General features: G+C 43.6%; 1 protein-coding gene across 5 annotated transcripts in view; it reads right to left on the bottom strand.

Annotated features, from left to right (window-relative positions):
* Positions 1 to 235: 235 nt before the first annotated feature.
* The window catches only part of GLYR1 (glyoxylate reductase 1 homolog), a 94,654-nt gene continuing 66,997 nt past the window's right edge, over positions 236 to 27,892 (bottom strand). For 3 of the 5 annotated variants that reach the window (XM_082261827.1, XM_082261829.1, XM_082261831.1), the window contains 9 exons: positions 23,226 to 23,276; positions 23,063 to 23,136; positions 19,181 to 19,298; positions 16,728 to 16,838; positions 12,420 to 12,521; positions 7,688 to 7,850; positions 2,343 to 2,522; positions 2,092 to 2,216; positions 236 to 1,046 (listed from right to left, as the gene is read on the bottom strand). In XM_082261827.1, the coding sequence (XP_082117953.1) occupies positions 972 to 1,046; positions 2,092 to 2,216; positions 2,343 to 2,522; positions 7,688 to 7,850; positions 12,420 to 12,521; positions 16,728 to 16,838; positions 19,181 to 19,298; positions 23,063 to 23,136; positions 23,226 to 23,276 (999 nt within the window). In that variant the 3' untranslated portion in view covers positions 236 to 971. The remainder of the gene's footprint in view (positions 1,047 to 2,091; positions 2,217 to 2,342; positions 2,523 to 7,687; positions 7,851 to 12,419; positions 12,522 to 16,727; positions 16,839 to 19,180; positions 19,299 to 23,062; positions 23,137 to 23,225; positions 23,277 to 27,892) is intronic. The other 2 variants (XM_082261828.1, XM_082261830.1) reach the window with 1 other exon arrangement.

The following is a 27,892-nucleotide window of genomic DNA, read 5'->3' as shown; positions in this document are numbered from 1 at the left end:
AGTGTAAATGAAGCCTTAGCTCATTGGCTGTACACATATATATGGCAAGCAAGGAGGTGGGCCATCAGCCATGATGGAGATCTATGCATACAGCCATCATTGCCGATTTGTGCAGGAGCACGCTCAATCGCACATTCCTGGCACTGGGACAGCACAGTCACAGACAGCCTTTAGTCACATAGCAACAATTGGGAGTCAGTAAGATGTGCTCCAGATCAAGTGATTACTGTGACAACTAATCGCATTGATCACATGACTGCTCAGGGCGTTTACAACTCTTAAAGGGCCAGTGGGAAGCCGATAGAAAAGGTTTAAATGGAGAACCTGTTTGAACAGATGGCATTTCACTAAATTTCATAGTGCAAGCAAATCATTCTGTAACTACTATGGAATGGCTGACTCAAGCTTCAAGGTGAACACAGGTGACCAGAGAAAAGGCCCAACCATTAAACCCCTTACAGGGATTGAGGGGAGGGAGATGCAAAGAGTATTCAATAAAAAAAAAAATCTTGTGCACTGTACAACTACAAAGAATCTTCAGAGAAAGTAGTCATCTGCAGGACACGCCTTCTTGCTGGTGTCTAGAAGTCAACGTCCATATGTCCTTAAGCAGTAAAGCGGAGGAACGCCAAGGCTGGCAAGCAACTGAGGTTTAGGCCAACAGGGAAATCTGCACATCAGAAGGTCCTAGTCATGGACACGTCGCTATCCAAAGCTCTCTTATAAACTGTCTCCTTTAGTGCAACGCTGGAAAAGACCTGGCGCCCGCCTTTCCTCTGGCAGTACAGCCTGGAAAGGAGCAGACGTGTTGACAAGTCACAAGAACAGGATTGTGGTGCCGGTGGTTGGAAGGTGGAGAGAGAGCAAAGGACAATGTCTGGTGAAGGAGTCAAAGACAGAAATGGACTGATGGTTTGTTAAAACAAGGTATTGAAATAATAATTAAATCCTTAATGATGAAAACAGTGAGACTAGTGGATGTAGGCCCTGTACACGGCGGACATGTCGTTGTCAGATTGGTCCAATGCTTTCGCTCGTTTGTAGACCTGAAAGACAGAGTGTGACAATGAGCAAGATGCTTCGATAACCATTTGTTAGAAGCAAACTTTTAGAACTCCTTCCATTTTTATTTCTTTCTTTCCTCATTTTAGAACAAATATATTTGCCAGCACACCACGGATCTTGAATCCAAATTTTTTTTAAAACGAAAGCATGACATCACAAGCAAGAAAATGCAACATTTTGGAGTCATGCAGGGACCCCTTCATCAGTAATTTGAGCATCACATATAGAAATTTATTACAATAAATGTAGACTCACATTAAGGTTCATAAGCAGAAGCATATGGGATGTTGTGTCCAATGGGGACGTCTGTAGGAGTGGGGGCACTGCTGCTGTGCCACGTCTCTCTTTTGGTGTAAAGCAGAAGAGTAAGAAAGAATCTACTGCTCCCACACCCCAAATTAATAGGGTCTTCACATACTTAACCTCCTGCTGCCCGCTTACAGTAAATATTCTGCGAGCAGGCAGCAGGTGCAGGCCTGGCAATATACATGTACGTTGCAGACTTGCTACTGGGTTTAAGAGTCTTCCTGTCACGGAATATTGGCTTAATCGTATGGGATGTACGAATAAGCGGATACACAGAGTGCAGGAGACCTGCATGGCATCAGCGATCCGCTGATCACTTGTGCAATGCTTTCGAGGCTCCTGCAACAAAAATAAAAAACGCACATTTTTTTTTACCTGCAAAAAATGTGCATTTAGTTTTTTTTTTTTTTTTACATATAAAAAAGGTGAATGTATCCTTTAAGCCCTGCCACCCTAAAATAAACACAGCCACCCACTATGCTTTAGTCAGCAGGGCAGCCCAATTGCATAAATCAGGTCTCAAAGCATTTGAAATGGAGTCAGAAAATGGGTAGTGCTTATGCCCCATGTCAAGGAGAGCCGCCCACATTAAATAAGTACTCCAATCCTGGGACTTTTCTGTAGAAAAAAATTTAATGAAGGGCACTTTGCAGGGGCCTCCTTGAAGTCAGAATAAAATAAATACAATAGAGCAAACCACAATCACAAGCAGAAATGTACCTCATTGGCTGCAGCGGCCATAGGAGTTGGGTGGTTCACAGAGTCTCCAAGGGCAATGGCTAGCCTCAGGTCTTTCTGGATGTATTTCAGATAAAAGTCTGGTTTGAAATTCCCCTGTAGGATATCTGGGTGGGCAAAGAAGAAAAGCAGAGATCAGAGATACTGCAACCAGCCATATGAAGCAGCTTCAAAAACGCAGTCCAAAAGCAAACCAACACAGAAGGAAAATTGAGCAGGAGGGAGGTCCTTACTTTGGCACTTTTGGTCCACGAAAATATTGGCGAGCTGCCCCTGATTCAGGATGTCCAGCAGAGTCTGTTGAGATTGACCGGTCACCTGAGCCAACGTCATTCCTTCCGCTATCGTGGCCATAAAGCTGCCCTGGATCATGTTTAGGATCAGCATCATCCTGGCTGCATTACCTGCTTCCCCTATGAGAGAGACATGACAAGAGTGCTTAGAGGGTCATTAAAGGCAGAATGCTGCGGTTTTAGAGGTTGAAGGAAAACACTTGGCTATGACAGTCTAATATAAATGTTCATAAAACAGAAAAAAAAAAAAAAAATAAGCATGATTCTGCAGCAAAAACCACTTGCAAACCATGCGGCTTTAAGTTTTATTTAGCCTTAGAAAGTGCAAAGAAGGGTTTGAACTCCTTCCATTTTTATTTCTCTCTTTCCTTATTTTAGAACGAATATATTTGCCAGCACACCACGGACCTTGAATCCAAATTTTTTTTAAGGAAAGCATGACAACATCACAAGCAAGAAAATGCAACATTTTGGAGTCACGCAGGGACCCCTTCGTCAGGAATGTGAGCATCACATATAGAAATGTATTATAATAAATGTAGACTCACATTAACCACTTATCCGCTGCTCACTAGAGCTCTACTGCGGCAAAGTGGCTCGATAACGTCTGGCGACGTAGACCTACGTCGCCAGACATTCCCCTCTCTCGGCTCGCTCCCGCTGTATTCAGTCACAGCAGGAGTCGGCCAGGGGAGGAGCGGCGGTGATCACCACCGCTCTTCCCCGATCGTCGGGGAATCGAGTGTGGAGATCCGCCCGCTTGTGTAAACAAAAGCGGGCGGATCTCCTAAGTGACAAACAGTGACAGATTGCAGGGTTCAGCATAGCTGAACCCTGGATCTGTCCCTGTGTCACTCAGTCCCCTCCCCCCACACACGTTAGTAAGCACCAGGCATACATTAACCCCTTGATCACCAATAAAAATTAACCCCTTCCCTGCCAGTGTCATTTTTATAGTAACAGTGCATATTTATAGCACTGATTACTGTAGTAATGTCACTGGTACCCCCAAAAGTGTCAAAAATGTCAGTCAAGGGTCCGATCTGTCCGCCGCAATGTCGCAGTCCCGCAAAAAAAAAAAAAAAAAAACACCAAAAAAACGACAAATCTTTCCCTTAGTTAGTAAACGCAATAACTTTTGCGCAAACCAATCAAAATACGCTTATTGCGATTTTTTTTACCAAAAATATGTAGCAGAAAACAAATTGGCCTAAAATGATAAAAAATTTAGATTTTTACATTTTTTTTGGGGGGGAATTTCATATTAAAAAAATGTGAAAAATATTGTTATTTTTTCAAAATTGTAGCACTTTTTTTGTTTATAGCGAAAAAGTAAAAATCGCACAGGTGATCAAATACCACCAAAAGAAAGCTCTATTTGTGGGAAAAAAGGACGTAAATTTAGTTTGGGTACGGCGTTGCACGACCGCGTAATTGTCAGTTAAAGTCGCACAGTGCCGAATCGCAAAAAGTGGCCCGGACGCAAGACAGCAAAATCCTCCGGTGGTAAAGTGGTTAAGGTTCATAATCAGAAGCATATGGGATGTTGTGCCCAATGGGGACGTCTGTAGGAGTGGGGGCACTGCTGCCCGTGTTGATGCCGTGTCACGTCTCTCCCCGTGTCCCACTGAATCCGGCCAGAAACCCCAACCTCTCGCTGGTTTACAGACACCTTCATTGGGCACAACATCCCATATGCTTCTGCTTACGAACCTCATTGTTAGAAATTTATAACAATAAATGTAGACTATGTACAGTCCACACTCAGAGGCGCTTTTTGATTAGTTTTTTTTGCATGTTCGGGGAAGCAGCTTCTCCCGCCCCCCCCCCCCCTCCTCCTGAAGGGCAGCTCTGCATTGTGGACTCCTCCCTCATAAAGAACTATATGGACTTTATCAGCATACACATTGCAGTTTTATGAACTGACTTCCATATAACAGCGCATAAATATTATTTTTATATTTATTGATGTGAGTGTCACACGCACATAGCCGATGAAGGGGTCCCGTGTGACTCTGAAGCCCAGTACACACGCATTGAAAATTGGCAGGCAATTTTCAGCCAACGTCCGATCTGCCGATTTTCATCTTGTTAGTATGATGCTTCCAACAACCGACTCCGACTTTTCGGCCGAAAAAAATCTGGTGTGCAGACTATAAAAATTTATGTCCGCCGTCAAAACACGGCCGATTTTCGTGCAGTCAGTACAGATTTCGACAGGGATAAATCTTATGAGCAAGTCTGGGCATGCTCAGAGAAGAAAGAACACAAAGAAAGCAAAGCAACACATGACATCACTTCTGAAGCAGATTTTTGTCGGGCGAGAAAATTTGTGTGCAGTCTAGGCACATTCCAACCAACAAAACACTACTCTGGACATAAGTCGGACGATCGGTCGGCCGATAATCGTTGCGTGTGTACGGGGCTTGAAACGTTGCATTCTTTTGCTTGTGATGTCATCATGCTTTATTTAACCACTTGCCAACTGCCTACCGTAATATTACTGCGGCAGGGCGGTTTGGCTGCGTCCAGTCACAAAGTACTACGTGACCGGAGTGCATGTGGTTTTGGCAGCACGCGCGCAATCGCGAATCGCAAAATATGGCCTGGTCAGGAGGGGGGATAAAACCTTCCGGGTCTGAAGTGGTTAAAAAAACATTTGGATTCAAGACCTGTGGTGTGCTGGCAAATATATTTGTTGTGGCTTTCATGATGCAGTCTCTAGCTGGTGGTTGCTACAGCACCCAGTATCCTAGAGCTTTCCCCAGGAACATGTGCAATGGGAATATGGATTATTATTTCCCTATTTTAGAGAGGACTTCTCATTCCTTGGCTGTTTGATGGTTGCTGGAAAAACAGGAAGGGGGGACACTAATGGAAATACATTATCTAGTAGTGTAACGAAGGTGTAGAATCTGTCAGAATTTTCTAGTTCAAAGGCTAGATGGTCTAGGAGTCCAAAGTATTAATCCAAAACAAAAAAACTAAGAAAAATGAAATTTTGGTTTGACATTTTCTTTAACCACTTAAGCTCCAGAAGATTTTACCCCCTTCCTGACCAGGGTTTTTTTTTTGCGATTTTTTACTGCGTGACTTTAACAGACAATTGCGCGGTCGTGCGACGCTGTACCTAAACGAATTTGACGTCCTTTTTTTCTCACAAACCGAGCTTTCTTTTGGTGGTATTTGATCACCTGTGCGATTTTTACTTTTTGCGCTATAACCAAAAAAATAGCGTAAATTTTGCAAAAACAACAATATTTTTCACATTTTTTTCTATGAAATTCCCCCCCAAAAAATTGTAAAAATCAAAATTTAACATTTTTGGCCAATTTGCTTTCTGCTACATATGTTTGGTAAAAAAAAAAAAAAATTGCAAAAAGCGTATTTTGATTGGTTTGCGCAAAAGTTGTTGCGTTTACTAAGGGAAAGATTTGTCATTTTTGGTGGTTTTTTTTTTTAACGCGTAATGGCGGTGATCTGCGATTTTTTTTGCGGGACTGCGACATTGCGGCGGACAGATCGGACCCTTGACTGACATTTTTGACACTTTTGGGGTTACCAGTGACATTACTGCAGTAATCAGTGCTATACATATGCACTGTTAATGCAAAATGACACTGGTAGTGAAGGGGTTAACTTTGAGGGGGAGGGGTTATGTGTGTCCCTAGGGGCGTGATTCTTACTGTGATTGGCTGTGGCTTGAAGTGTAGGAACAGTGATCAACGGTCCTACATAGTAGAACCGTATGATCACTGTTTCTACACAGGGGAGAATGACAGGTGGGCTCGTTTACATCAGCAGCCTGACTTTCGCCCTCTGCAGCGACGATCGGCGAGTGACCGGCAGACATCGGGTCCGCCGGTCACACGCACGGACTTGCTGGGGAACGAGCCGGAGCGGGAGTGCGCCTCCGCGGGCGCGCGCTCGCCCGCTATTGGCTCCCTAGCAAGTGACAGGCTAGTGACGTATATATACGTCACTTTGCCTGGCCGGGGCTGACCGCCGACGTATATCGTCGTGCGGCAGTCGGCAACCGGTTAATATAACCCAATGTAAAGTATAAACCAATATAGAAAATCATAAAATTACAACCGTTTTTAGGTCTATTTTTATAGCCCTAAGCGCAAGATCTTTGAGCCCTCAAAATGCATTGGATTACTGATCTGTGCCTGCTGTACAATGTACTTGTATAAAAAAGTATACTTTTCTCTTTGTGTTGTTTCCTTCATGTGAAATCCCTGGGTTTCCTGCCAGTCCCTTTGCTTTCCTATTAAAAACTAATCACACTAAGCATGGGAGCACAGCATGGTCACTTCTCTAGCTGTGCTGAGCACTCAGCCTGCTTTCCTCCAGTAATGAGACTTGTGCTGACACCCCCCAGTACCCCTTAAGGCATGCCCTGTTTTTGATGATGTCGTCCCACCAGAGCCACCATGCCCTGTCTCAAATGGATTGACCTGCTGAACCTGAATTCAACGCCTCATTTGTTTAGGATTGTGTTGCTCTCTGCGTCCCCTTACTTCCTTGTCCAGGTGACAGTTGTCCGTCAAAACAGAACAGAAGGGAAATATTTTATCAAGCAAGTACACAGATATTTAAAATCCCAGAAATGATTTAAATGTTACCTGTTCTATCAAAAATGAAGAGTTGGGCTTTAGCACTGCTCCCCCTCTGACACTCATTTCATTTTTCTTTTTTAAAACTTTTTTCCACAAGACATCAGGCCTGTCACAGGCAAGTATGATAACTTTGCTCTATCGACCTCTGGTTCTCAGCATCACTGTACTATTAGTGCAAAATGTTGTGATAAAAGGGGGCGGGTCTACGACACCCTGTAGTTAACAGTATTTCCCAAGTCATTTAAACCAAAAAAGACTGGGAACCTCCTGTGGTGAAGAAAGGAAATGCAGACAGAGGAGTAAAGTATTGTAGCAAAAGCTAACTGATTGCTTATTGCTCCTGGGGAAATTAAGCCCGGAGTAAGACTTTAAGAAGCATAAACAAAAAGTCCATAGGCTTCCACAATTACTATATTAGTATTATTACCATATGGAGTTGTATAATCAGAGAAACAGAGTTATCTCCTCAAACCGATATCAAGAATAGGTGCAGGTGCATGGCGACACATCTCCTGTGGCCATTACAGTGGGATTCCATTCTTTCTGCCATAGCCAACCATCCACCCAACTCAAAGAAATATCGACCAGACACCATCAAAAACTAGAATGTCACATTTCGATGGTTAACTCTTTAAATGTGTAAACCGCTATTTTAGTCTTTACCGAGAAAGAAGGAGGTTTTGCCCATGGCCTGGAAGCAGCTGCTGCAGTCTTCATATACACCCTGATCGCCTGCTGCTAAGATCATCAACATCCCATCATTGGATAACTGCTGGTTACCGGACACTGGAGCCTCTAGGAAACGACCACCTCGAGACACGATAACCTGAATGTGGAATGATGACAGAGGAAGTTATTGGTGTGTACCATCTGCTGATTGGAAACAGAAAACCTATTAAAAAGCCAACAAAATAAACCCCAGGAAATGATTGAATGCTGCCAGGAGGGCACACAAAGTCCTACTAAAAATGTCAAAGTGTTTCCAGCTAAATCTTAGTTTTACACTTTGGGAAAAGTTAGGACGTTTTTTTATTTTTTATTTAGTTTAAATACGGAGGTCCCCGACAACCATATATCAGATCATTAGTCATGCATATGGTGAATGTGGCTAAGCTGTGCATCCCTTGCCATTGGAGATCTCCTGATTCTCCCCCCCCCCCCCCCCCCAAATATAAAAGAATGGCTCAACAGGGTTAAAAGAATCGCTGACATGGAAGAACGTATCTACCAGACTAAGGAAACCCCCCCAGAAATTTCACTTTACCTGGGCTACCTGGCAACATTTTACCACGGCAGATGAGTATAACTCGCTTATGACTTGACTTAAAGCGGAGTTCCAGCCTAACCGCACACTCACCTGTCCCATGGTCCAGTGATGCGCTGTCTTCTCCCTCTCTGCTCTGCGGCACCGGCATCACTGATGTGGGCACCCGGCTGTGACAGTTTGCGGCTTCACAGCCGGGTACACACTGCGCATGCGCGAGTTGCGCTATGCATCGTGATTGGCCGGCAATCTTCTGGGACCTCTGACATGTCCCAGAAGATTGCAGGGAGGGAGGGGGAGAGGAGGACTTCCGCCCAGGGCGCCACGGTGCTCCGAGCGGAAGTGGGAGCGGGTACCTGTCAAAACTAGGTACCCGCTCCCCCCCACAAAAAAATGACATGCCAAATGTGGCATGTCAGGGGGTTAGCACTATTTAAAGCGTAAGTTCCACTTTTGGGTGGAACTCCGCTTTAACTAAACATAGCCCCTAATTTCCAGAATCGACGGAGGAGAGGGGAAGGCCCTCCCTTTTTCTCTTTCTTCCCCCCCTCCCCACTTCTACTCTACAGATATCTTATTCATATACTCTCTCTCCCCTTTTCCCTTGTTTTATCTTCTTTCTCCTTTTCTCAATCGCTACCCATACATACCTCACTCCTTTACTTCTTGGGTCCCCATAAAGATATGATGGAGAAACCCCCCAAAATCACTGTAACGCACAAGGCAAAGGTTGTACACCCCTCTTCTGAACCTTACACTATTGGAATGAATATGGGAAGCCTCCGCGTCCGGACACAGTTTGATCCCGTTGGGGTGTCCGGTGGGGAGACAAGTCCCCTAAACCCCTTCCAGCATATCACGAGAACCAAGGGCTGTTAATATAAACCAGGATACATCCCGACTAAACTGTTACTATGTTGTCTTGCACGGTATTTTGGTTGAATTACGACCCAAGGATGACTCACTAACCTTTGTAACTGTATCATTAAAACCGTATACTTGTTAATACTACGTAACCTTATTGTTATCGCTCAATCTTCCAATTTGATATGGATTGTATGCTTACTAAAATCTCAATAAAATATGTTGAAATAAATACAGGCGCTTTTAAGTACACAATGGGACCAGAGCATGTATGTAAAACGAAAATGTACTTAAAGTGAAGCAATACCTTTTTTCATTTTCTATGCAAGCTGGCTGGCCACAAATAGGATATGTTGTAGTCCTGGGTCCCCTCACATTGCTCCCCAAGTTTGGTATCCTTTTCACTTATGGTTTGGGAGTAGTGCCATGTCAAGCTGATCAAGATTTCCCATAGACGCCAATGTTAAAAACTGGGAGTAATGCCATGCCAAGCTGACCAGGCTGTGTCCGTACTCGCGAGTGTACGTAAAGTAAGTGTACTTAAAACGGGGTATACCTGTACTGAGTTCCCCTTGACAGTTTGGATTTAAAATACAATGATGGTCAAAAACTGAAATATACTACAGAATAAAGGTCTGTCAGCTGTTCAAGATGTCTGCCTGTTTTACTAAACATAGGCAGCAGGGTCAGCAGTGTACCTGGGAGCCGAGGGCCTATAGTTTCTTCCTCTAATAGGGTCATTTATTACAAGGCTTTCCTATAGGGTTACAATGCAGCTCCCCTCTATACAAGTTTTCACCCTTTGAGTCGTGCCGTTCCCAATCAATCAGTCTACAGCCAGGCGATGTCAGGGTGGGGAGGGTTTCTTAAGAAGCCCTGACTTATCATTCAACATGTAGGACATACCTTTTCCCTGTCCACAAACCTGCAAACAGGCCGATTGTAATCTGCATATGACATGACTTGTTAACCCAGACTAGTCCCATAACACACCCCTTTGAGCAGGGTCGGGTGGAATCATGGGAAATGTAGTTCATGGGAGGTGCAGCTGCTAAAACACTGTTTAGAATGATATGCTAGCTCTGCAAAACTCTACCCAGCAACAGTACTGGAATCCTCTAGCGGAGGCTCAGGACATGCAATTCAGGGTTTTTACTGAGACAAAAATCATTATCATCAATGAAACATACAATTCTATGTGGAACACACATGGGGGTTAATGTGGCTTAAAGTGGTTGTAAACCTCAGACATGAAGTAAGAACAAAGCATATCCCTTCATAGTGTGTACTTGTCTCAATCCAAAGATTCAAATCATTTGCTAAAAATGCAGTGCAGAATCTGGTGGAGCTCTGCATGGGATCCAATCAGCTTCTAAATTTCAGCAATTACGCTTTGACACAAACAAAATTGGAAGCCGATTGGTTTCTATGCAGAGCTGCACCAGATTTTACACTCTCCGGTTTTAGTAAATCAACCCCCAAGTGTCATTTTTGTCTGCTTCCCCATATGTTTGGTTTCTGCATCACTTCTGACAAGTTTTTCTGACACCAAAAGAAAAAAAAAAGGTGACAGGGAAGGGATCTCCAGCACACAGCCAGTGATTGACAACCTCAGCTCTGTTCTGGGAAGAAAGAAAAAAAAAAAGAAAAGATAAAAGAAGGAAGGAAGGAGAAAGGAAGGAGAGAAGGAGAGAGAAAGGAGAGAAGGAGAAAGGAAGGAGAGAGAAAGGAGAGAAGGAGAAAGGAAGGAGAAAGAAAGGAGAGAAGGAGAAAGGAAGGAGAAAGAAAGGAGAGAAGGAGAAAGGAAGGAGAAAGAAAGGAGAGAAGGAGAAAGGAAGGAGAAAGAAAGGAGAGAAGGAGAAAGGAAGGAAGGAGAAAGGAAGGAAGGAAGGAGAAAGAAAGGAAGGAAGGAGAAAGAAAGGAAGGAAGGAGAAAGAAAGGAAGGAAGGAGAAAGAAAGGAAGGAAGGAGAAAGAAAGGAAGGAAGGAGAAAGAAAGGAAGGAAGGAGAAAGAAAGGAAGGAAGGAGAAAGAAAGGAAGGAAGGAAGGAGAAAGAAAGGAAGGAGAAAGAAAGAAAGGAAGGAGAAAGAAAGGAAGGAGAAAGAAAGAAAGGAAGGAGAAAGAAAGGAAGGAAGGAGAAAGAAAGGAAGGAAGGAGAAAGAAAGGAAGGAAGGAGAAAGAAAGGAAGGAAGGAGAAAGAAAGGAAGGAAGGAGAAAGAAAGGAAGGAAGGAGAAAGAAAGGAAGGAAGGAGAAAGAAAGGAAGGAAGGAGAAAGAAAGGAAGGAAGGAGAAAGAAAGGAAGGAAGGAGAAAGAAAGGAAGGAAGGAGAAAGAAAGGAAGGAAGGAGAAAGAAAGGAAGGAAGGAGAAAGAAAGGAAGGAAGGAGAAAGAAAGGAGAAAGGAAGGAAGGAAGGAAGGAAGGAGAAAGAAAGGAAGGAGAAAGAAAGAAAGGAAGGAAGGAAGGAGAAAGAAAGGAAGGAGAAAGAAAGGAAGGAGAAAGAAAGGAAGGAGAAAGAAAGGAAGGAGAAAGAAAGGAAGGAAGGAAGGAAGGAAGGAAGGAAGGAAGGAAGGAAGGAAGGAAAGAATTTTATTGCTACATTAAATGAACCTCAAATGTTTACATTTAGAAGGCGTCTGTCCACTTTCTTCCTTACATGTATTAGAGACTGCTTCTGCTCCCAACTAGAGGCTTGCCCTGAGTGGACGGACACTTGCCTATATTTATCTGATACATGGAAGAACTTCTATTTTTAATACTGAGAATATTGTATGCTTTAACCTTGGAAGGAATCACTATTTTGCCCTTTTTATGTTTTTTTTCCTCACAGATCTGCAGAGCATAACTTCAGCTTCTCACCCCCAGCTTTCTGGAAGCTCAGACAAGCTGCATAAATTCTACACTTTGAATGGAGGTTGTGAAGAGAAGACTGCAAAAAAAACAGGAACAACTTCTGTAGGATGATGGGTTTCATCTCTGTGTATCACCTCAGGCCAGTCAATTTACTGGGTATATGTGAGGGTTTGCAACCACTAGTTTAAAAAAAAATAAATAAATCATGTTCCTTTTAGTTGTACTTTAGGCCCTGTCCACTCTGCTTTTGTTGCTCTATGTATGTGTCCCCACTAGAGATTTCCCTTCACTCCATGGCTCTCTTTGGGGGCAGACAGCAATCATTTCACAGATGTCATTAACCCTTTCCAAAATGATCAAACTGACACCAAAAAAAATTTGAAATCTATTGTCAGCTTAGCTCTGCTACAATTATTACCTGGGCGAGTTCAATGACTGTTTCTGGATCCACAGTGGACATATCAACGTAACATTTTCCTGGACGGATGCCCTGCAGCACCCCGCTGGGTCCTAACACCAACTGACAGATGGGAGAAACAAACATTAACGTCATGATAGATTGATAAAATGGTGACTCTTACCCGAACCCTAGTTCATCTGATATAAGGCATCTACAATTATCAGGCTTATACAATGACGGAAAGAGATGTGCAAGACCAATAAACCAACAGCAATTTTTTTTTTCCATTTGTTATCTCAAAGATTTTATTTTTTTTATTTGAGCAAAGCAAAAATTAACAATTACAAGAGGCATGGGTATTGTAGTGGAATCTTGGTGAGCTTTGTGTATTTCTTCCAGATCTGTGCAGTTATCCAGTGTGACTTCTCTGTGTAGGAGCTTCCTGTAATAAAGACCAATCACTGCTGGTATTGCTCCTAGGGCAGGGTGACTGGTCTGGTCTCTGCACCCCCCCCCCTGTAGTTTTCTATAGGCAGCCTGTAGTGGGTGGGGTCTGCTGGGTCCCTCCTATAGCTCTGCTCTCTGCTCAGGCCATGTATAGCACAGTGATGTCACTGCCATGTATAGCACAGTGATGTCACTGCTACTTTTACAATGTAATAACTGGGTTGGCAAAGGCATTTGGTGGACTGAAAACAAAATTTATAACCTTTGTGGTTATTGAGGAATACAGTATATTTGAATGAAAGTTTGTATCCTGAATTCAGCTTTACCCAGTTCCATACTGGGCACTTCCACCCCCTTCGTGCCAATTTTCAGCTTTTAGCGCTGTCACACTTTGAATGACAACTGCACGATCCTGCAACAAGTATACATTTTTATACTTTTTTTTTTTTTTTAACTACTTCCGGCCCGCGCTATAGCCGAAAGACGGCTACAGCGCGGGCTCTAATTTCCGGGAGGCGGTCTTTAAACAGCCTCCCAGTGACAGGCTCCCCGAGCACTCCCGCATCGGGGAAAATCTGTGTCAGCCGTGTCCCTTGGACACAGCCAATCACAGATCGTGGTAAATGGCCAATCACAGCGGCCATTTACCACGTGATCGGACCGTGCAATGAGAGATGATCTCATATGTAAACATATGAGATCATCTCTCATCACCAGCTCTCCTTCCTCACACGGAGACTGCAGTGTGAGGAAGAGAAGAGTCGATCACCGGTAAGGGGACACAGAGGAATGTAACCAGGGCACTGATCACCAGTGCCCTGATTACAGAAGAGGGGGAAAAAATGCCATAACTGCCCACAGTGCCCCCCATCAGTGCCCATAGTGCTGCCAGTCAGTGCCCATCAGTGCCTGCTCATCTAGGCACTGATGGGCACTGACTAGCAGCACTATGGGCACTGAGTGTGGGCACTGATGGTGCTGCCCATCAGTGCTGATCAGTGCCACCTGTCAGTATCCATCAGTGCCACCCATCAGTGCCGCCTCCCAGTGCCCGTCAGTGCCAAGCAGTGCCACCTATGAGTGCTCATCAGGGCCGCCTATCAGGGCCGCCTATCAGGGCCGCCTATCAGGGCCGCCTCATCAGTGCACATCAGTGAAGGAGAAAAATGTATTTATTTTTAAAATTTACTCACAGAAAATAAGAATTTTTTTTTTTTTTTTATTTCAAAATTTTCTGTCTTTTTTTTGTAAGAAATAAAAAACCCAGAGGTGATTAAATACCACCAAAAGAAAGCTCTATTTGTGTGAAAAAAAGGATAAAAATTTCATATGGGTACAGTGTAGCATGACCGCGCAACTGTCATTCAAAGTGTGAGAGCGCTAAAAACTGAAAATTAGCCTGGGCAGGAAGGGGGGCAGGAAGGGGGTATAAGTGCCCAGTAGGCAAGTGGTTAAGACAGCTGGAGCTTTTTTGTGGTATTTAATCACCGAGTTTAATTTTTTGCTAAACAAATGAAAAAAAAAAAAAAAAGACAGAAAATTTTGTAAATAAGCAATTTTTTTCCCCTTCACTGATGTGCGCTGATGAGGTTGCACTGATCGGTATCACTAAAAAGGCAGCACTGATGGGACTACACCGATTATCGGCACAGTCCCCCCCAACTGTCAGGAGAGCCGCTCATCAGGTCCCTCCTTGTGCGCTGTCAGCGTGAGTAGAGTAATACCGATAACCGTCACTTCCTATTTACACTATGATCAGCTGTGATTGGACACAGCCTATTGCATGGTACAGCTGATCACACGGTACAGAGCCGACATACTAGGCTCTTTACTGTGATCTGAGATGCAACACAGCACCACTGATCGGCACACGAGTGGCTTGTTCTGAATGATGTCATAACGTCCAGTCAGAATAATGAAACCCCCCGGATGGCCTATAGCGAAATTAGGTGTTAAATACTAGAACTAGCTGTCCTGTACACACAAACCTCTTCACTCATGTCTACACTACCCTACAATCATTTGTCTTGTTAAAGTGTGATGCAAATAGAACCTCACCTTGCAGCATTATTTTATTCATTATGCAAAGTAGGGAACATCCTAAGGCAGGTTGGAACAAAGCTAATAACTGAAAAGTCCCCATAAAGGTCAATGGGTAACATGACAAACTCCACATGCAACGAAACATTTTTAAGGCTGCGAAAGAGGCACCAAGCAGGCATAGTGCAGCACACTTTATCAAAAATAAAAGTCAAAATAGATGACAATGGCACTCCCAAAACAGGAGGGGGTGAAGAGGGTAGTTTTCAGTGGATGGGATTGTCCAAGTATGAGCTAGGAGCTGGGGGTCTCTGTCCGGGGTGGAAATAAAGCAAGCCGAAAACAGGCTAATGGAGGGGTGGCTTGCTTCTGAAATGCGTTCCCATTGGCTCTCACAGCTGGCAGCTTCTTTCCACACTCTGGCTGGAGACACTTTTCCTGGGCGGACATCCAAACACCAAACAGACCATCACAGGAACACAGAGCTATCCCACACCTGCTCCCCCTGGACGGATTCACCAGGCTTCCTCCTTACGGCTTCCTTGGACAATCCCATCCACCACGAACTGATATCCCCACCCCCACTTGTTTGTGAAGCCATTGTCGTCTATATTGACTTCATTTTTAATAAATTGTGCTACACTATGCCTGCTTGGCACCTCCCTTTCCCTCCCAGTATTCCAGATTGAGGATTCCCAACCCACAGTAAAAGGCAGCCTCGCAAGCACCAATAGTGTCAGCCAGACACACCATTTGACATTTATTCCTACAGGTCCGGGAAATAGACTTTTTTCGTTACTTATTAATTACATGCTAAACATCATCATATGACTACGGGATTGGCATAGAGTTAGCGCTCTAGTGTATTGTGCTTCCACATTTTTAAGGCTGAAGATTATTTAACCTTCATGCATTCTAAATGAATCACAGTCAGTGTGGAGGGGGCGGGGCCGAGCTATATGCCCTTATAGGCACACAGAGGCAGCTTGGCAGCCAATAGGAACAGCTTTCTCCAGGGGGGGACCTAATGGTTTGTGATCAAACAATATCATTTTTTTAATGCAGACACCGATATTTTGGTCATCGGATATCAGTATCGGCCGATATTTTCGGACATATAATTATTTTTTTTTTTTCTAAAAAAGGTACTCTTGTGGAGGGATCTGGGGGTCTAAAAGACCCCCCCCCCCCAGCACCGAAAAGCATTCAAAACGCCAAGTTTGGCTGTTTTGAATGCTGTCAGTTTTTTTAATTTGGCGCCGAGTACCCGGAAGTGATGTCATGACATCACTTCCGGGTTTTTTACATGGAGACACAGTACACCGGGTCTTCTCTTCAGCAGTGGCGGAGGTAGGATGCCCGGGTCTCCCGGTGGGACTGGAGACCCGGGCGAGCCATGGAAGGCGGAAAGGGGGGGGGGGGGGCGGCGACATCCCCTCCCACTCCTTGTAATGACAGCTGACCGTCGGCTATGGACACCGGTACCGGGGTGATGCCTCTAGCTGCAGGCATCATCTTGGTACAAGCTCTTTCTCTGAAATAATCGGTAAATCCAAAGGCCGATTCAGATATATCGGGGAAAGTGCATATCAGCCCCCGATATATCGATGTTGCCGATAATCGGTCGATCCCTAGTACTCAGCAGAGGGTGGGGACAGGAGCATCAACGGGGGACCAGAAGAGAGGAAGAGGAGGACTGCTCTGTGCAAAATTCATTGCACAGAGCAGGTAAGTATGCCACTTGTATAAAAAAATAAAATAATAATCTGAACCTTTAGTGTCACCAAAAAAAAAAAAAATAATGATATGTATAGGCCTGCAAAACCACATGAAACTTACATCTTTTGCTGCTTTAGGATCTGCCACACATGCAAACGTAATGTCACAAGTAGAGACTACTTCAGCTGGAGTTCTGCCTAAATGTGCTCCCTCTTGTATGAACAAGTCACACTGCAAGAGAAAAAGAAAGGAAAAAACAGCAATGAGGCAAAGCAAGGCAAGCTTCAACATTAGCATCTATAGCAGTCTGTAGGATATATAATTTTGGGGTACATTCCTGACCATCATTAGAATGGAAGTAGGGGCTTGGATAAGCGACAAAATGTCTTTAAGGCCCCTTTCACGCTGGTGCACTTTTGCTGTGCTAAAACCTACCTTTTCAGCACAACAAACACACATGAAAAGGATTCCCCTTTAAATCCTCAGCGTTCGCGCTGTGTTTTCGAAAAGCCCTGCATGCTGCATTTTCCAGGTGCTTTTCAAAAGCACACCAAAAATGCACCCTCCATTTTACGCCAATAGGAACGCATCAACAGTGCACCACATTTGCGTTTTTGGTGCTTTTGAGTCACATGTGCTTTTCACAGGTGCATGCTGGGAGTCAGGAAATCTTTTTGAAAAAAGCTTACCACTTTAAGCGTACCAGTGTGAAAGGGCCCCAACATTATAGAACAAGTCCAGTTGAATACTACAAGCTACAGTAACATTTAATTATTGAACATTGCTCTGGCCAATATGCATGCACTTCAGTTTTGTTATTTTTATGCAAATCTGTGCTTTACGCATGAAGCTCTGTTCAGCCATTAGAAAGAAAACTAAAGCCTTCCAGAAATGAAGGGGGCATATGATTGGGAGTGGTGGTGAGACCAGATGGAATGGGTGACAGGGCAACATACAGCTCACTAAACACCAGTTTGACCTGTCTGGCTTAGAGGAGGATGTCCAGACACCAGTATTAAAATTTCAGCAGCTCATCACTAGATAGCACCTGAACTAATATTAGGTGCCTGCGCTGCACATAGAAAGGAACAGGCTGCAAACCTTACTAAACTTAAACATAACATAAGTGATGGTTAAACATTCACTTTACCTGTTGTGGGCATGTTAATATAACTAAAAGCAGAAAAAAAAAGAAGGGGCACAAACGTGCATTACCCAAGACACCTTGGAAATTTATTAAAATAGCCAAAAGCATACTCCCCAAACAAAAGCTAGTAGCTCTAAGGAAGGGAGTGTCTCCCGAAATGCGTCAGCTTTCCAACTACAGAGATGCATGACCCTCGTCACTGCAGTTGTATTCACCATGTGTTTTACTCTCGAGTATGCTTTTGGCTATTTTAATAAATTTCCAGGGTGTCTTAGTTAACCACTTGCCGACCGCCGCAAGTACATTTACTGCGGTAGTCAGCCCCTCCTGGGCAAAGTGACGTAGCACTACGTCGCTCGCCCAGAAGCCTGTAGGAGGCAAGCGCGCGCCGCTGGAGGCGCAGTCCCGCCCCCGCTCGTTCACTGAGGTCCCCGCGCGAGTGACTGGCGGCTCTCATGTCCGCCGGTCACTCGCGATCTCCCGCTGGAGAGGGAGAAAGGCAGGCGGCTGATGTAAACAAAGCCGCCTGTCATTCTCCCTGGTGCAACTGCAGAGATCATACGATCCTGCTATGTAGGATCGTATGTCTCTGTAGTTACATCAAAAGCCACGCCCCTCTACAGTTAGAAGCACGCCCCTGGGGACACACTTAACCCCTTAAATTTCTAAGTTAACCCCTTCCCTGCCAGTGTCATTTTTACAGTAACAGTGCATATTTATAGCACTGATTACTGTAGTGATGTCACTGGTACTCCCAAAAGTGTCAAAAATGTTAGTCAGGGGTCCGATCTGTCCGCCGCAATGTTGCAGTCCCGCAAAAAATAAATAAATAAATAAAATCGCAGATCGCCGCCATTACTAGTTAAAAAAAAATAAATAATAAAAAATGACAAATCTTTCCCTTAGTAAACGCAATAACTTTTGCACAAACCAATCAAAATACGCCCATTGCGATCAAATACCACCAAAAGGAAGCTCTGTTTGTGGGGGGAAAAAAAAAAAAAGGACGTCAATTTCATTTGGGTACAGCGTCGCACGACCACGCAATTGTCCGTTAAAGTCACGCAGTGCCGAATCGCAAAATAGGCCCTGGTCTTTGAGCAGCCAAATCCTCCGGTGCTTAAGTGGTTAATGCACTAGGTCATTGCGCCCTTCTTTTCTTCTGCTTTTAGTGCTTATGGAGTTTACCCGCTCAAGGAGTGCAGCATCGCCTTGTTACCACTTTCTACAGAGTAAGCGCTGAGGTTTGACAGTCAGTTGAAGCATGTTAATAAGTAACCTCTAAAAGGTAAGACCATAAGAGCTACCCTGTCACCTAGATCCCATGCCAGACCTCAACATGTGCAGAGAAATGTGTTTTCAGTTCCAGAATAGCAATAAACACATACTTCTCACTTTAAAGACAAAGATAAGAAGAAAGTCCCACCTGTTCCAGGGTCATTACCTTCTCTGCAGTCCTATTCCAAACTGTCACCGTGTGCCCCATCTTCAGAAGGTTGGAGACTATGCCACTGCCCATCAACCCTAAGCCTAAAAAGCCGATCCTGGAGAAACAAGTGAATGCATAAGGTTGATATAATGTTGGCCTGTAAGAAACATAGAAGGTATAAGGTTGAAAAGTTAACATGAATCTAAAGGATCATGGTAGGATCCCACACTTCCCGAAAAGTAACTTTGTGAGCTTCTAACCTAAAGGAAAATAAAGTACATGAAACAACCAGTGAAGGAAGGCTCGATTCTTTTTACTATACTGAAAGATACTTTCAAATTAAGATTTGAAAACTGGTGACAGGCTCTTTCAGCAAGCTAGAAGATAAATTCTACTCCGGTTATTCAATTTTAGCTGCATGAGGCAGGATAAGCGCATGTGTGAATGACAGCATGAACCTCCAGTGAGCCGAATCCTGAATCCAGCCTCCTAAAATCTGCTTTTCAAGGTCTTACCAAAAGTGTATACTTTTATATAGAGAAGAAAAACACTGCAGTAAAGTGCACAGTACTGCGGCATACATAAAATTTAGCACTTTACAAGAGTTAATGCATTGTAATGTCATTCATTTTGAATGCCACCCCAATGCACTAAGCATGGATGCTCAACCTGTGGCCTGCCAGCTGCTGCAGAACTACCAAGTCTTATCATGCCTTTTCCTTTGGGAGTCACGCTCTTAACTGTCAGCCTTGCAATGCCTTATAGGACTTGTAGTTCTGCAACAGCTGGAGGGCCACAGGTTGAGCACCCATGCACTAAACCAGGGTTCCTCCTGAGGTTGCTAGGGGTTCCTTGAGCAATGGGCAATTTCTGCCTCTCAGATAAGTTCCCAATGATACCATTGTTCCTTTTAGCTCTCTGTAAGGTGGTAATTCTTCCCAATGATGACAAGAGTAAGGGGCATTATTCCCACTGACTGTCACACTAATGTGTCATAAGTTGTAGCACCCATGCACTAAACCAGGGTTCCTCCTGAGGTTGCTGGGGGTTCCTTGAGCAATGGGCAATTTCTGCCTCTCAGATAAGTTCCCAATGACACCATTGTTCTTTTTAGCTATCTGTAAGGGGGTAATTCTTCCCAATGATGAGAAGAGTAAGGGGCATTCTTCCCACTGACTGTCACACTAATGTGTCAATTTTTAGAAGGGGTTCCCCGAGACCAGAAATTTATTTCAAGGGTTCCTCGGTGTTGAAAAGGTTGAGAAAGGCTACACTAAAAGCACGGCAACATACTACTGTGCATTGCTGTGTGCTATGCCAGAAGAAAAATGTCGCACGTTCATTTTTTGGTCTGCCCCTGTGTGATGGCAGCCCATGTAACATGAATATGTTGCCTTATGCCCCATACACACGTGCAGATTATCTGCAGACTTTTGTCTGCAGACTTACCTTTTCTATGTAGTGCAAGGGCCTGCCGGATTGCATACAAATTGAAAGTGTTTAGGTTTGACCTCATATTATATGGTTTTGGTAAGTCTGCAGACAAAAGTCTGCAGATAATCTGCACGTGTGTATGGGGCATTAATGAAACAAAAGTGAAACGCGTAACACAATGTGACACAGGAAAGGACAAGTCCGAATTAGCCCCTAGACAGTTCTACAGGAAGACCGATGGATTCATCAATAAAACTTCCCTATGCTCTTTGAAGAAATCAACCTCATCATTGTCTGTTGGGGAGCCAAAATACATCCTCTGCCCTAGCCAACATAGCAATCATACAAAGGCTATAAAACTTGCATGTTTAAATGATCGACCTGAGACACAGCTCTAAGTGCATGCCAACACTAAATTTTGATTATTTTACTTGACACCATCCAGGAGAGCCACATGAACCATCTTAGGGTCCATTCACAAAGCTACAACCCACAGACAGTAAATTAAAGGATAAGTGAAGCACCCGCTTTTAGGGTCTAACATGTTCCCAACGCTGCACCTGCTGCCCAATCATCACCTGTCCTGTGACCGCAGTACTGGGAGAAGTTCCCTCCTGTACTAGCTGTCACTTTTGTAAATCAGCACGGCTCCGCCCACATAGCTGTCAATAATTCAGTTCTGTGTGTGAATGAACTTCAAGTCGAGACATCCTTTGCAGCTGTCAGTAGGGCTGGGCGATTTTGCCTAAAAAAAAATATCTTCGATTTTTAAAGAAAAATTTGAGTTTCGATTCGATTTTCGATTTTTTTTCCAATGCACTTAAAAAATTACTGCAGAGTCTGGAGGGAGGACTGAGGAGAAGGAGAAGCACTGTATATGTGTGTCTGACTCTTGACGGACCACCGGCGCGCCTGGATGTGACGTCAGCTGCGGGGCGGGCGGTGCGTCTGTACAGGCCGGGGCTGCGGCGTGCTGTGATAGGTACAGTCTCCCCGGCCTGGATGTGACGTCAGCTGCCGGGAGAGGAAGCGGGCGGTGCGTCTGTACAGGCCAGGGGCTGTGATAGGATAGGTACCTAGCAACTTGATTCTGCAAATCGCAATGTGTTTTGTAAACTGATTGCAGGGTGTCATTAGGATACACTCCGCAATTAGTTCACATGAACGGGTGACGTAGATGCGGTCCCGAATCCGCTGAGAATTCAGACCGCATCTACTGTAAACCTTGGCTAATAAACATGATCAGATAATCGGGCGACTTCTCGTTCGCATTTTGTTGCATGATACTAGTATCTCCTCTAGAGGCTGGCAGTGACAAGGATTTCATCACTTCTGATTTTGGTGCCATCATTTCCTGGCTGCTACAAACACGATCAGTGTTTCACCAGATGAATTGCAGGGGAGATGTTAGGGGTCTGATGTCTCAATAAAGAGTACCTGTCATTGCCCAAGCTATCCTAAGGGATGTGTTTCTTCCCTTGTCATAGTAATAAAGTTAAATAAAAAAAAAAAAAAGTAATTAAAATATGTAAAATCAAATAAAATAAAGAAAGAAATAAAAGCCTATTAGTACATATATGAGGTAATTGTATCGTCACGATGCTCCCTGTGCCTCCCATACATTCCTCTCTTGGTACACTGACACATGTATCCTGACACTCCTGTATAGAACACAGAAGATTGAGAACTCACCCAGGCTGACCAGCACAACCACAAGGGCCACGATTACAGAGATTACGGTGGGGTCTTGTCTCTGGATTTCCAGTCTGATGGATTCCATATCCAACGACCACTGAGGACCGCCGTCATCCTGAACCGCCGCCATACCGGTTCACCAGGAGTAGCGCACGCGCAGTACAACAGACATCGTAACCCACATGTCCCTCGCCTCTCAGGTACGTGTCACTTCACGCCAACCAATGAGCCGAGCGCTTCCGGGATCCGCACAGCACGCTAAAAGCCCGCGGACTGTACAGACGCACCGCCCGCCCCGCAGCTGACGTCACATCCAGGCGCAGCGGTGGTCCGAGGCAGAAAAAAGTATTGTAGAAAAAAAACTCGAGTTTAAAAAAAAAAAAATCGTTCCAAACAAAAAAAAAAAAAAAAATCGATAAATCGATTAATCGCCCAGCCCTAGCTGTCAAGTGTATTTCTTAATTGATTCTTCCTGTCAAGTGTATCTGCTTGCCCACATAGGATGTACGGGCACACAAATACAGAGAAAGATCTGCATGGCACCACCGATCGCCTGACCATCGCTGGTGCAATGCTTTACAGGCTTGTAAGAAAAAGAAAAAAAAAAAATGCACTTTTTTTTAACCTGCAAAAAAAATAATTTTTTGTTATCTTTTTTTAAGTGAACTTATCCTTTGAGCAATCCTAATGCACATACTGAGCAGCCTACAGACTTTTGAAGTGCCAGGGCTGTGTTGGCAGGGGACGTACTTTTTATCTGTGGGCGTGATACTGCCATTAATGGCTGTGCTGTCTGCTGCTTGGATCGACGTTGAACCGGTGTCCTGTATAGAGAAAACAAACGTTATTGATCGGATGAAGCTGAACCAAAATTGGCAAACCAAGCTGTGGCAGTTAAAGGAATGTTTCTTACCTCTTCTGACACTTTAAGTCGTTTGCTAATTGCCTGGTATGTGACGCTGGGCTGCAATGTGACCAAAACAGAAACACCACAAATTAGATAAAACTCAACTAGATCCTTATATAACCTAAAGCATACCTAGACTGAAATTTTCTAAATTAAAGTCTATGTAAACCCAAAGAATTACGTTTTTTTGGAGTACATCACAGAACACAGGGTATCGTTACCTCCATTATAAGGATATGTTGCCACCTCTAGGCAATGAGACACTGGGGGGGGAGGGGGGGTTATAACCTCTGCCAATGCACTTGTTGCTGTGTTGGCCACCCTTAATACTCAGCGGTTTGGGATAACCCCCATCATAACGGAGATGAAGATACGCTTTTCTTGGAGTACATCACAGGACACAGGGATCCCACCCTTCTGCCTTGTGGTTTATTGCTTGCTAAAAACTGAAGCCTAAGAGAGGGGTTATGCCTAAAAAGGGGCTTCCTGTCTTTTTTGCCAGTGTCTAATCACTTGAAGGTGGCAGATTAACCCTATGGTAATGGAGAAGAAGATGCCCTGTGTCCTAAAATGAAAGAAAGAAAAACAGCTGTAAATCCTGCCAGAAACCAGAGCTCTCCTAAGTCATCTGCACAATTCTTATGTTATAACAAAGTCTAAACCATTCCTTCTAAGTCTTCTTTGGACTACAGAACAATACTAGTCATACAGTACAGTACAGGTGGTCCTCGGGTTACAAACATCCTACTTCCATACGGAGGGAGACAGTGAGAGGAAATCTCCCCCTAGGAAGAGAAATTCACTACTGTAAGAGCCGGTTCACATTAGAGCGATCCGACTTGCCGGGGCGACCTCACAAGTCGCGGTGCGCTGCTCGCACCGCGACCTCGGAGCGGCCGGCACAGACTTCATGACAACAGGTGTCTCGAATGAAGTTTTATCACCAATCCTTGTTTCAACAACCCAAAATTTTCAAAATCCAATGGTCACATAGGGACAGAAAGTGAGGTCAGATCTTCTGAACAGGGATATAAACAGCAAAACAAAAGAGGGGTGTTAACCCTTCCCTATGCCATCCAAAAAAAAACATTTTTTCTAGGCTAGAGCTACACTTAAAAAATGTCCCCGTTCCAATTTAAATACAAATTCAACTTAAACCTACAGATCCTATATTGTTTGTTTATTACCTGGGGACTGATGGTACATGGCTCTTATTTTGGCTGCGAATCAGACGAAATTTGAACCATGGGTAGCTCTCTTGGCACCACCCAGCTTAAAAACTTTGATCTGAAAATCGGAGGAGCTGGGCAAAAAATTTTTCCGCTGCACAGTGCCTGAAGCCAATCAGATGCAGGTATTGAGTATTTGACTGCCGAAGTAGCGTTCAGAAAACATTAGCCAGCAAGAAAGATTTTTCCCATTTTCACGGTTTGGATAGGGAAACTTATTAACAGGGCTGTGGAGTCGGTAGATAAATGTTCCGACTTCTCAGTTTTTTGTACTTCCAATTCCTCTGTATTAATATGCAAAATTTATTTTATACATTCCTTGAAGGAAAGAAAGGCAAAATACAGGTCATTACACAGGACTACTGGCTGGGAAGCCAACAGTCTAAGCAAAAGACAAACTTAATGAAAACACTGTTTCTGTAACGCTTATGCGACGTCGCTTTCCTTTAGCAACTTCCATTTTGTCTAAGAAGGAATCAAAGTCTAATTCTTCGTTTGAAGAAGATGATGCTGAGTTACCACTATTGCTTAAAAGAACTTCATCCTGTGGAGGTATTTCAGGTCATAATCCCTTTATGCGAACTGCTACATCATAGAGGGCCTTTTTCCCAGTAGCAGTCTGTTCACTGTTCAACAAAAGTCGGCTCATTGGGTAGACATAAATAGCTGCTAACAAGATTTCATTTTCCAGCAAAAGACTCTTTTCATCATTGAAGATGCAATGCCCTCAGCTATTAACCCTACATTTTTGTTCAGGTGATATAACAGGCTCTTCCATTCCAAGAGGAATTTACCCGGGGTTAGATCGTCACATTGCAACCTCTTGGTGACAGTGAAGCGGTGAGAAAGAAGGTTCTTCAGCTCTTTTGTTTGTGTCCACTGGCTTTCAGTTAATGCAAGATTTTCATTGTCCATTTCTTCTATGAAGTCTTTAAGTTCAAGCAAACGCTTCACCATTAAATAAGTGCTTCCCCAGCGAGTTGTTTGATCCAAAATGGCTCCTTGTCTTTTTCAAAATTGTATCTGTTTTCAGGGCCCTGGCTGCAACAGCTACTTTCCGTAATTTGCCAATTAGTGTAGCTGCATGGCGATCTTTTAAACCATCTCTTATGGCAAGTTGCAGTGTATGAACAGCACATCGCATATGATGAATAGTAGCAAGCTTCAATGCTTCTTCAACAAAGTTGTCTAAAAAAAATGTCAGCATTCTCTTCAGTTTCTCCAATACTTACAGAGCGGTCTTCCTCTAACTCCAATATCTGTTTATTACCTTCTTCATCTGAGTTCATCTTCTCAATTGTGCTCAACATGTTAGAAGCGTCATCTGTCACAACACATAAAATCTGTTCCTTCGTAATTTCAAAATCTTCTAGAACACCCTCCACTAACTTCTGAAGGTAATCACTGGTGTGATGTGCCCGAGTGTCCTTTAATCAGAGGGTCCGTGTTATTGTTTTGTTATTTTCATCCACAAATCTAACATTAATAGCAAAATAATTGACTCTGACTTGTGCATGCATCCATTTTAAGGAAGACAAAAACATCCTTTCGGAACTTTCTGTAGTTCTTCCTTTTTACATTTGGCCTCCTCAATTATAAGTTTCCTTATACGAAGTCATTAATTATAACTTTTTGTGAAATGGGACATTTAAACTTGCTTTTTTTTAAATTCCAATCTAAATTTAGTAGGAGTCGGAGACGGTGCATTGTTTGCCGACTCCAGGTACCCAAAATTTCCTCCGACTCCTCGACTCCGACTCCACAGCCTTGCTTATTAACGTGTCTGGCTTGTCTTAGGGATTGTTCATATCAGGTCTGTTGGGCTACACTGATCAGTGTTGAATAAAAGAGGCTCAAATGATATAGAAAATAATCTGTGTACCAGAGACCAACAGGAACACGTGTCCTTTTGGGGACCACCAATAGGAGAAACCCTATACACTCCACTACATCAAGGACCATGAGAAGATAAGCATTACTCCCTCTACAACCATGATACCCCACATTGTGGACCTTCTTGTTTTGGGATCCTTGTGGTGAATGGGGACTGGGAACTGTGGAACCGTCCCATTAGGGTTTTTTGTACCCCCCTACTTTTTCCTCTACTCGTAACTTAATCTTGGGTGATTCTTCCAACAACTCCATCGTGTTAGACAATCATAAACAAGTACGGATCAAATGGCGGCCTTCTGGCACTATGTGTCCACACTCCGATAGGATTTTAATTTTCCACATGGTCAGTCACAATCTGTCATATAGAGAACTTTCCATCCGGTCTGAGATCTGGCTCTCTTCACTGGACTATTGAAAAAGGCAAAACCGAAACGCGTCTGGTCCTTTCCAGCCATCTCAGACAGTTCTCCTCTGCCCAAGACGTATCTATGACCATGTTTTCTTTCATGTCTATTTAGCTTTCCATGTGGTTTTGTTACATGTAACACTATTTTATTAGTTTGTGTCTATCACTTGTCTACTATACAAATAAAATTTACTTTTTGAAATACTCAAGTCCTGGTTTCTGCCTTAAAAATCCCACCCACAGGGGAACTCTTTTGCTCTACATTTCATAGAGGGAGGATGGCAGTATCCAGGATAAAGCACTGAACCCGAATAACCTTTTTGTCAATGTATCATGCTTGGTGGGAATGTCCCAGATTACGGGGCTTTTCGAATAAGGTGTTTGCACTCCTGACACAAGTGTCTGAAGCCTCCATTTTACAAGCATCAGATATAGCATCGCAAAATGAACCTATCAAGCATATTTCTAGAGCTACCCAGAGATTGGCATTCTTTATTCTTATAGTGGCCAAGCGCACCATTGCTAAGAACTGGAAGAAGGCTTTAGCCCCGGTGTCCCAAGTTTGGCAAAATGTTTCATGGATTTTGACTCATACAAAGCTCTCAAGCATAAGCCAAGATTCACACGCAAGATTTGAAAACATTTGGAGTCCCTGCGCACGCTATGTACATGTTGAGATGTTAGTCTATTGAACTAGGAGATATTTAGCCAGTGTCCTTCATTGCCCTTGGGATCCTTCCTTTTTCTAAATCTACATTTTCTTCCTTTTATTTGGTCTTGCCAACTCTGTCTGGCAATATGGCTACATTAGCATAGTCTTTCCAAGCTTACAATGGTTGATCGTTGATAGGTTATATGTATAGTGCAATATTCTGGAGTATTGGAATGTAGTTTGAAATTCGGCTACAAGCATTTCATAAGACCTCTATTTTCTTTTAAAGAAAAAACAAAAAACAAAAAAGTACTTTTGTGAAGTAAAGGAGCCATCTCAATTTTTAAAAATGTACACATCTTACTCTTCAAGTCTCTACAAATAATAACCATTGCTTAACAATATCTAATACGTATTGGAATATCAATGATATGAAATATATGGGTCAATATGAACATTCTTCTACACGACCCAAGGACACAGGGAAAACAAT

This window comes from Pelophylax lessonae, assembly GCF_965119305.1.
Source record: "Pelophylax lessonae genome assembly, chromosome: 6".
Lineage (NCBI taxonomy): Eukaryota > Metazoa > Chordata > Amphibia > Anura > Ranidae > Pelophylax > Pelophylax lessonae.
Note: the sequence above shows the minus strand (reverse complement) of the source record. Positions and strands in the feature narration are given on the sequence as shown.